General features: G+C 39.2%; 1 protein-coding gene across 2 annotated transcripts in view; it reads left to right on the top strand.

The window, feature by feature from the left end:
* Nucleotides 1-256: 256 nt before the first annotated feature.
* Nucleotides 257-11146, top strand: part of Exph5 (exophilin 5) — an 80900-nt gene continuing 70010 nt past the window's right edge. For both annotated transcript variants that reach the window (XM_047516115.1, XM_047516113.1), the window contains exon 1: nucleotides 257-558. In XM_047516115.1, the coding sequence (XP_047372071.1) occupies nucleotides 440-558 (119 nt within the window). In that variant the 5' untranslated portion in view covers nucleotides 257-439. The remainder of the gene's footprint in view (nucleotides 559-11146) is intronic.

Here is an 11146-nt window from a genome sequence, read left to right as displayed (position 1 = left end):
TTCTGCGAATCAAGCTCAAGTTCTTAGAGCAAACAGCAACCGCCAAGACAAATACTTTAGAACCAACACTTCGGCCTGGGCCTCACTTAGGCAGAATTATGTAGGCTTGTTTGCCTAACAAGTCTGATAGGAGGTGGGGGTTGGGGGAGGAGACGAAGCAGGGCCCGCCTCCCTCGAAAGGGGATTGGTTCCTTCTCTGCTTTTAGTCGTTCATTTTGCATCTCGGTTGGACAGGTTGAGAGAAACATGTCATTAAGGTGTTGTCAAAATGATCCCTGTTTATGTGGGCCGTTCCCTAGGTTTGTGGCTTTAGATTTTCAAAGGGGCGGACTTATTCCCTATAGGATCAAGTTCCTGAAGCCAGTCTGCCGTATCTCAAAAAATGCCATCATAACAGGAGGCGCCAAGGAGCTTAAGTGTAACACACATAGTAGACAAAATGACGAAAGTTCCTCAGGGATTCGATTTCAGTTTTCTAAGTGAGGAAGAAGCCAGGAAGATCCTTCAGGTGCTGGAAAGAAATGAGGAACTACAAAGGGCAGAGAAGGACAGGATCAGGTACAGAGCAAATCCCTTCCTCTTTTCCTGGGCGTGGGTCCAGCAGCTGCCAGGGGTCCGCGGCTCTCCTGGAGCAAGACGTGCGCGGGATTGCGCGGAGCTTTCGCGGGGCACCTGTCCAGGGCTGCGCGATGCAGAGCAGCGAGCTCCGGGCAGACGCTCCCGAGGCTGCGGGTCGGGGAAAGGAAGTCTGCGCGGCGTTTCTCTCTGAAGGACTCTTGGAATGCCTGGTTGGTGCTCTGCAGACTTGGTATCCCAGAGGGGCTCGGCCGCGAGTCTGGGATCCCGCAGGATGGTGGCGCATTCTTCCGTGTGTTTCTCTCCTGGTGGGTCCCTCGCAGCTGTCCCACCCGGGCTCGGGACACGTGGGCGATGCCCTGGCGCTTGGGGTCCGGGCGCTGAGGGTCTGCGCAGCGTCGCCGCGCTAGTACTCAGTTGTCTTCCTTGGTGGTCCGGGCACCCTTTTAGGCAGGTGGAATAATAAGGCGGGGGTGCTATCAAGAGCGGAATCCTGGCAGCTGCTTCCTCCGATGCCCGTTTGCACCAAATCCATGGGCGGGAGCTCCAGGAACTTGCCAAAGAGAGATTTGTGTGGGTGAATGGGACTTGCACGCGCGGGGATGGCGGCAGTGGGTGGGTCTCCTTGTGTGTGGTATTGTAAGGAGGAAGTTTCTACGGAATTTCACCCCCGACCTTACAATAAAGTGTTGTAAATGAGAGATCAGTTACCAGCGAAGGAAATGCGGGGATAATTATCTGGGTTGCAAATAACCAGTTTTTCTGCTAGGGAAGGATAGGATAAGTCCGGGAATGAATCGAAATACTTCTCTCACCAGACTTGGACTAGGCACATCCAAGGCCTTCTCTAGGTAATTGTGGAAGGGAATTCAGGTCATTGCTCTCAAGCCACACAACGCGTGGTGACGGGTAGAATTTAGAAAGTGGTTTTGTTTGTAATCAACCAACTGGTGATGTGAGTTCTGGATTCCTAATTCTTCCCAGCTATCCCCTGCTACCTGCAAAAGTCCTTCCAAGGATACCCCTCCAAAAGCCCTTCAAGGACACCCTTCAAATTGGGAATCCCTAATCCTTGTAGAAGGAATTAGAATATACTGGGCCCAAATCCCTGTCTTCATTCTTCTACCCTAGACATGACTGTTTGGAGGAGGAGTGAAATTTGAGGTTTGAGGATATGAATTTCATACCACCATACTCTGCCTTTAGAATTTTTATTTTATTTTATTGTTTTATTTTGGTACTGGTAATTGAACCCAGAGGTGCTCTGTCATGGAACCACATCCCCAGCCCTTTTATTTTTTATTTTGAGATGGGGTCTTGCTAGATTGCCTAGACTGGCACTGAACTTGGAATCCTCCTGCCTCAGCCTCATGAGTGACTGGGATTACAGGTGAGCACCACCAGCCCAAATATCATACTCTGCCTTTAGAGAAATAGGCCCCATTTTTTCCCAAAACAGTATAAAAAGTGTGTTCTCCTGAGAACAGTGTGTCCACACCCATGTACCAGTATCCACACATATGCACATACATTGCACACAACCACACTTGGGAAGTCTGGGAGAAACTTCAGAACTGCAATGGAGTTTGTCTTCAGCACATACATGCCTGAGGCACTAAGAAACTGTTCTAGTGTGTGTTATTGAAAGTGCTCATGTTCTGAAGAGGTGGAGCTTCTTAAGTGATCTGTTGTATATTTGCAGAAATTGAGGAGAGAATTAGAGGAAGTTTTCTTTCAGGATGCTATCAACTTGACTTCTCATGAATTATACTGTTAGAAATAGTGATATAATTTAATTTTCATTCAAGGGAATTTTGACCTTTTATATTTGACCCAATGCTTGCCTTGTTGTATTTTTTCTATAGCAGCTCTTGGTGCCCACTACAGTTGACTTTTGAGGGAACTGGATTTGCACATAGATAGCAAAAGCCATTGGGCTTGGTGTTGGAAGGTTGAAATTCATTTTCTGATTGCATGATGCTCACATCCTAAATGAAGCATTGACAGGAAAAGCCACAATGCTAAGACAAAATCAACATCATAACTATTAAACTATTAAAATAGTTATTCAAATAATTTGATAAAGGTCATCATTAAAATAAAAAAAATAACTTAAGGAAAGCTGATGGTTGGACCAAGTCCAAAAGCAATGATTCCTAGTACTTCCTTTTTCCCTGTTTAATTTTGGCTCCCATATCAAATACCCATGTCTGGATGCCAGTGTCCATGGGATTGTTCAGCTCACCTGCTTCAAGCTCACATGCATGGATCTTAGTAGCAGATACTGACATGCAGAAAGGGCCTGAGGTAACATGTCAACTTGGCTGCTCTTCTCATTCTCTTGATATGTATGATCATCATATTTTCCAAATCAAAAATTAGGTCACATGACTTACAATTCAAGAGTATGATTTCAGAGACAGTTCAACGGACCTATCTGAGAAACTCTGGGGACCTTTTTACTCTATCAAGAAACAGCTTCAAGATCTCTTGGCTGAAACAATAAGGGAACAAATGGGAGAGTTTGGAAAGTTAGTAGGATGGTGAACATGTGATGAGCTTAGTTGTACCTGTGATAGGCTTGAGATACAAGGCAACTAAGAAGAAACATTTCATAATTAGAATACAGGACTACAATAAGTCATGGAGGCCCAGAGATAGTCAGAGATTGATGCTGAAGCCATGAGAGTAGTTGAGTTCCCCCTGAAGGAGACAGCAACCCCTGTCCACCCCCACAGAAATGCACCTGAACACACAGAACTTTCCCTTGGTCTCTCCTCATCTGTGCCAGATCGTTCTGGCTCCAGTTTCCTGGAAAAGTATCTGCATTAAGTATAATAATAATGTTTCTGATACATAAAAAGTTGATCAAAATTTTAATAAAACCACTAAGATGCAAGTTGATAAATAGGCAAAAATAGAAGCAAATTATTCACACTATAATAGCCAAATGGTAAACAAAACAGATGGGGAAATGTTCACTCCCATGGTAATAAATGAAAAGTAATCTTGAGATACCATGTTTCCACTTTTAAAATGACAGAAAAAAAAAAACTATTGATGAGAGCTGGAGTGAAATTGATAGAACTGCATGTTCTAAGTTTACTGTAGGCCTTTTAGTGAGCAATATGACAAAATTTATAAAAATATGTCTTGCCCTTGACTCGGTTGTTCAATTTTTTAATATTTCTCATTAGTGGGAGACAGAAATAAAGGAGATGGCTGCATCAACACTTATTAAGTACTGCCTTTTTATGTAATAATAGTAATTATTGTGGTACTAATAATAACAAATATATATTGGGCACTTACTGTATACTGAGCATTGTACTAAGCAAGTTTTATAGATTTAATTTATCCTCCCCAAAATCTTGTTAGGTACACTCTTGAAATTCCATTTTGCAGAGAAGGAAAAATCCTACAAAGGAAATGTATCTTGTCTAAGTTAAGCAGTAGTTTTGGAATTCATTTCAGATCTATCTCAAAACTATTTTCCCTATCAACATTGAGTAATACTCATAAGCATTCCTTGGGTTGAGTATTATTAATGGGTTTTTACAGAGTGGAAACATATTTAGCAAGGTTAAGGAACTTGCCCAGGGCCACACAGTTCACAAATGGCAGAGCTAGAATTTGAGCTAAAATCTGTCTGACTCTAAAACTTGCATTTTTTACTGTGTGTGTGTATGTGTGTGTGTGTTTGTGTGTGTACATGCCCAAACATACATATGTAAGTGTATATGTACATAAATGTCTGTATATAAATACACACTCAAGTATATATTATATATGGTATATGTAATCTGAAAAGCATCTTAATTTTTACAAGTCATTGAAAGTTACTACTGCATATCTTTCCCATGCACCTTTATCACTGGGTCTCATGAACTGAACTCAAACAGAAAGTACCAAAAAATTATCACCTCATCAGCTCACAAAATAGATATGAATAAATCAAAACTGTTTACTTTTCCTATTGCAGAAAACTTGGGATGTATAAGTTGTTACAGTGCTTGGTGTAATCAAGTTGAAAAAGAGCATGTCTAGTTTTAGACTGTCTTTCCTCAAAGGTAAGATTACAGCCCAGGATGATTTTCCAGAATTTATTTGTTTCTGATTGATTTCGCTAGTGTCCTTGAGCTGTGGAACAGTTCTAAAAGGGACTGTATGTACCCATGTTGTAAAGTGGTCAGTAGCTAGTGGAAATATCCTGCAGAGATTAAAAGTCAGATCATAAGCTTCCTGCCTCTCATAGGTTTCTCTCCCAGCCTGTGAAATGTGCCTCTAAGAGAGTTTCAAGAGCCATTGGACACCAATTTATTGGGCACCTTCTATTTGACCTACATTGTTGGCCCTGAGAATATAACAGAGAATAGAGCCAGAATTTGCCCTAACTGGTTTCAATCTATGAAAGTTTTTCATTGGTAGTAGGACCTGTAAGACTAAGTGTCCACATGAATGTACTTACCCTTAATCAGCCCTGTGTGGCCAGGAAAAGTAACCATGAAGACAAGGCCTGGAAGTCATAGGTGTGCCCAAAAGACTTGGGTGTTCTGATTTATAACAAGGTATCAGATTAATATCATGTGTATTTCCAACAACATCCAATTAGTTAATTCATTTATACTGAGAGGAGAATTTTCTTGCATAGGTATTCTCCTGCCTCGTTACTCCTGTGGATTTTTCTCCATGGGCAATACACATGGAACTGCTATTTTAATATAGCCCATACCCTAAGGTTGTGGAGTAGGGTCCTTTTTAGATTTTATTACTTCTTTAACTATTAAAGTCTTTCACATCTGTTTGTTTTTATCCTCATCTTAAATTGGATCAAACAGGAATTTTTATGTTCTTTTTCAAAAGCTGCCAATAACAATGACTATAATAAAGACTAACATTTGTCGAACTCTTGCTCTGTGCTGAATTCTTCATGTGAATTATCTAATTTAATTCTCACAACAACCAGATGAGTTAAGGGATATTCTAATCTCCACTCTACAAAGGAAGCAAACACAGGTCAGTTTCTTGCCTGAGATATACCAGCAATCTAGCAAGTGTCGGATTTGAGAACACATCTGCAGTGATCGCTGTGTAGAAGTGCCTCCTACTGTATAAAAAAGTTGAAGTGACGTCCCTTGCAATGCCCATCTAACTTGTAACAAAACCACAACTGGAATCTTTTCATTTTAAAACTCTTGCTATTTCCACTGATCATAAAAATAGAGAACACACAATTCTAGGCAGTCACATGCCCAATTTAAAGTCAGAGATATTCAAAAAACCAAAGGATGAATGATCTCGCTGATAAGCGGATGATGATTCATAATGGGGGGTGGGAGGGAGGCAAGAATGGAGGAAAGAGGGACTGTATAGAGGGAAAAGAGCGGTGGGAGGGGTGAGGGGAAAGGAAAAAATAACAGAATGAATCAAACATCATTACCCTATGTAAATATATGATTACGCAAATGGTATGTCTCTATTTCATGTACAGAGAAACAAGTTTACCCCATTTGTTTACAATAAAAAAAAATAAAGTCAGAGATATTATTACTAAGAAAAATGGCACAATAGATACTAAGGGACAATTTGTAGTATCTGCCTATATAGGGAAATTTTACTTTTTAAGAAGTATATGTGTATTTTGTAAGAATATATTCCAAACTGTCAAAATGGTTATCTCTTGGGAATATTTTATGAAATGCAAACCCTTTTATTTCTAACATCATGTAAGAAATAAATAACACATGTATCATGTGTTATTTTAAAAAGTAACGATGCCTTGTTTCTTTGGCTAATAAGAAAATGCGGAATGTTGGATCATTTTTTCGCCTTCATAAATGTCCCTTTAATTTATTTATTTTAAGATCTTTAAATGGTTTTTTTTGCTCTTGTCCTTTTCTTTATAATGTTAATGTGTAGGTAGGTAAATTTTTGATTGATTTCTTGTGGTCAAGGATTCCCTCAGGAGGAGAGCCTCAAACACTCAGTAGGTTCCCGGGACCTAGTGAGGGCACTTGACCACTGCTGTGCAGGGAATGCAAAGTAAGGGAAAGAGATCTGGGGAAACCTTGCGAAGGACAAAAGAAGGTCAAGTTGAGGTCAGAAAATCTTTCCTTCTTCGGCACATATGGTCTTAAAACCATGTGAAGGTCAAAGGAAGATCAGGTTAAGGTCAGTTAGAAAATCTTCTTCCCTATTAGCGGTTATGGGCACGTGGCCAAGAGCTTCACTGAAACACTCACACACATGTGGCTGAATTGTCCTCTGTCTTTGTCCAGGTCTGTTCTTCAGCAGGTAGTTATTTCAGGGGACATGATGTTGGAGAGCACAGGCTCACTCCCTCCCCTCTCAGGAATGTTTCCTTATTGACATTGTGAATGACCCTACTAAAAGACTGTACTTGAGATACTAAATTGGCACACCACAGTAGCCAGCTTCCTCATGCCACTGTGTGTTAGCTTTTTAATGATGAAAGAAGAAATGGAAAGCTACAATGACCAAAGCCCTCACCTCCAACAACATAGTGTGAGTTTTTATATTGCTATCAAGTTTACCTTGGTTTAAAACAAAGCATTTAACAGCAGTTGAAGGAAGAAGAGATGTAGGGGAGGGAGAAAAGGGGAGAGAGTAAACTCCCCTGGCAAACACTGTTTTGTTCTCAATCACTATGGTTTGGTTTTTTTAAAGAATGTTATTTTAAGTTGAAACATCAAGTACATAACCTTTGAGAATGACCTCTTTAACTCAGCAAAATGCCTTTGAGATTCACACCAGTTGTTTTATGTATCAATAATTCACTCTTTTGTTTGACCTTATTATTCCATTGTATGGATGTCCATCCATCCAACGAAGGACATTTTTATTGTTTCCTGTTTTGGATATTGAATAGAGCAGCCACAAACATCTGTGTACAGCTGTTTGTTTGTTTATTTTAGTTTTGCTGTGTGTGTGTGTGTGTGTGTGTGTGTGTGTGTGTGTGATTTTTGGTTTTTTGTTTTGTTTTGTTTCAGTGCTGGTGATCAAACCCTGGGCCACATAAATGCTAGGCAAGCACTCTAACACTGAGCTACACCCCAGGCCTGTGTACAGGTTTCTGTGCAAACAAGTTTTTATAGACTGGAACTGCCAGATCTTTTTCCCCCCGGTACTGGGGATTGAACCTAGGGCCTTGTATGTACTATGCAAGTGTTCTACCCACTGAGCTACATCCCCATTCCCTTTTAAATTTGTTTTGTTTTGTTTTAAGACAGGGTTTTGCTAAGTTGCCCAGGCTGGTCTCAAACCTGCAATCCTGGGGCTGGGGATATAGCTCAGTTGGTAGAATGCTTGCCTTGTAAGCACAAGGCCTAGGGTTCAAATCCCCAGCACTGCAAAAACAAACAAACAAACAAACAAAAAAACCTGTGATCCTCCTATATCAGTTTCCCAAGTACCTGGATTTACAGGTGTATATCACTATGTTTGGTCATATTCTTGAATTAATAAGAAACTGCCAAACTGTTTTTCCCAATGGCTATAACATTTTGCATCTCTACCAGCAGTGTATGAGAGTTCCAATTTTGTCTTAGTTGTTTGTGCAACTATAATAAAATGCCTCAGAATGGATAATTTATAAATAACAGAAATGTATTGCTTACAGTTCTGGAGCCGGGGAAATCCAACATCAAGGTACTGGTGTCTAGTAAGAGCCCAAAATTCTTCACAGATTGTGCCTTGTATGTGTCTTCACATGGTGGAAGAGGACAAAAGACTACCTCTCAATCCTCTTTTACAAGAAAATTAATCCCATTCATGACGGTGGATCCCTCTTGCTCTAATCATTTTCCAAAGCTCAGTCTCTTAATACTGTCACCTTAAGGATTAGGTTTCAGTATGTGAATTTGGAGAGGACACATATGCAGATCACAGCTCTGCAATTCTTCAATCCTGACAGTTTGTTGTTTTATTTTTATTTTATACATTCTAATAAGTCTATAGTGTTATCAAGTTTTAATTTGCATTTCCCCCCTGACTAATGATGGTAAACATATTTTCATGTGCTTTATTTGCTTTCATAAATTCTCTTTGGTGAAGTGTCTGTTCAAATTGTTTACATATTTTTTAGTTTGGTTATTTTCAAGAATTCTTTATATATTCTGCTTTAATTCCCTTTGTGGAATTTTCAAACATTTTCTTTCCAGCTGTAGCTTGTCTTACAGTATCTTTGCAGAACAGAAAATTTACATTTTGAGGAAATACAATATATTAAATTCTTTCTGTTATGAATCATACTTTTTGTAGCAATCTGAGAACACTCTGCTTAAGCCCAGATTACAAAGATTTATTCCTATGATTTAAAAACAATTTTACAGTTTAATGTCTGACATCGTTCCATTTTGAAATAGTTTCATGGAAATGAAATGTAAAGTATGAGACTTACATGAGGTTTGTTTTATTTTTTTTGCACGTGGATGCCCAATTATCCCAACACCATTTGTTGAAAGGACTGTCTTTCATGAATTGTCATTGTATCTGTGAAAAAACTTTATTATACTTTTGGTTATACTTCTAGACTCTCTTCCATTGATCTATGTCTTTCTCCCCACAAATACCATGCTATCTTGATTATTGTGACTTTATAGTAAATCTTAACATCATGGTGGGAGTCCTCCAATTTCGTTTTCTTTTTTAAGATCATTTTGTCTATTTTTAGTTCCCTTGTTTTTCTATGTAAAATTAAAAATTTTAATTTTATGATTATTCATTGGTAGTATATAGAAACACAGTGGATTCGTGTATTTTTCTTGTATATTCTACCTAAATATATATATTCTAAATATATCAGTTCTAGGATGTTCTCTTTTCTTTCTTTCTTTTTTTTTGATAGAGTTTTAAAGTGACTTTCTCTGTAGTCAATCAATCAATCATGTCATCTGCAAATAGAGACTGTTTTATTTCTGCCTTTCTAATAGATATGTCTTTTATTTCTTTCCCTTGCCTAGGACTAAGCATGTTCAATAGGAGTGTTAAGACCATATATCTTTGCCTTGTGCCTGACCATTCAGTCTTTCATTGTTATGTATGATGTAAGCAATAAGTTTTTTGTAGATGTCTTTTTTCAAATTCTATTTCTTGCTTCTGAGAGTTATTATCAAATGCTTTTTCTGCATCAATTAATATGGGCACATGACTTTTCTCCTTTAGACAGTTGATAATAGTGGTTTATGGTAAGCAATTTAAAAATAGCAAACCAGTATTACTATTATGAGTTAGACTGTGTTCTCTCAAAACAAGATATACTGGGGTCCTAAGTCCTAGTACCTCAGAATGTAAACACAAAAGTGTTTACAGTGGTAGTTACATTAAAATGAGATTGTTAGGCCAGGCATGCCTATAATTCTAGCAACTCGGGAGGCTGAGGCAGGAGGAATGCAAGTTCAAAGCCAGCCTCAGCAATTTAGCCAGGCCCTAAGCAATTTAATGAGACCCTGTCTCAAAATACAAAAAGAAAGAAAGAAATGTCTAGGAATGTGGCTCAGTAGTTAAGTGTACCTGGGTTCAGTCCCTAGTACAAAAAAAAAAAAAAAAAAAATGAGATCACTAGGGTGGGCTGGGCTCTCTTCTAATATAACCCATGACCTTATAAAAAGGAAAATAGAAACAAAGACAGACAGGCACAAGGGAGAATGTCATGTGCAGACTAGAGGTACACTACTACCAGCTGAGGAACTTCCAGGAGTTGGGAGAAAAGCCTGGAGATCTTCCCTACCGTCTTCAGAGTGAGCAGGGGCCTGCCAACCACAGCTTCATCTCTAGGCGCCAGAATTTGGGACCATACATTTCTGTTCACTCAGTTACTTTGCTTTATTACGGCACATTACATAGTACGTTATTGCTACAACTCTAGCAAACAAATATACTTAAATTCTCAGGATAAATCCCACTCACCCATGTATTATAATAGATTTTTACTTAATTTGCTAATATTTTGTTGAGGATTTTTCATCTGGGTTCATGAGAGATACTGATACAAAGATACTGGGGATTGAATCCAGGGATACTTTACCACTGAGCTACATGCCCTAAGGGATGTGGGGCCTCCCTAAGTTGCTGAGGCTGGTCTAGAACTTGGATCCTCCTGGCTCAGCTTCCTGAGTTGCAGGGATCACAAGTGTGCACCACCATAGCCAGGTATTCACTGTGTTCATACTACTTTGTCTGGTTTTGGTGTCAGGCTAATTCTAACCTAGTTGAGTTAGGAAGTGTACTCTTGTCTTTTCTGGGGAAAACTGTGTAACACTGGTATTGCTTCTTCCTCAGACATTTGGTAAAATTCACAGGGAAACCATTTAGAACTGGAGGTTCTCATTTTGAAGAATTCTTAACTGTACATTCAACTTCTTTGATAGGCACACACAGGGCTAGTCAGGCTATTTCATCCTGGGATGAGTTTGATAGTTTCTGGTTTCTGAGAAATGAATCTATCTGATCTAAGTTGTTAAATATATATGATGAGTTTCTGCTAGATTGTGTATAGCTGGGTCATGTTATTATTTTTTAGTCTTTCTGACAATTTCTGTCTTTATATTAG

Source organism: Sciurus carolinensis, chromosome 11 (assembly GCF_902686445.1).
Source record: "Sciurus carolinensis chromosome 11, mSciCar1.2, whole genome shotgun sequence".
In the NCBI taxonomy this organism is placed as follows: domain Eukaryota; kingdom Metazoa; phylum Chordata; class Mammalia; order Rodentia; family Sciuridae; genus Sciurus; species Sciurus carolinensis.
Note: the sequence above shows the minus strand (reverse complement) of the source record. Positions and strands in the feature narration are given on the sequence as shown.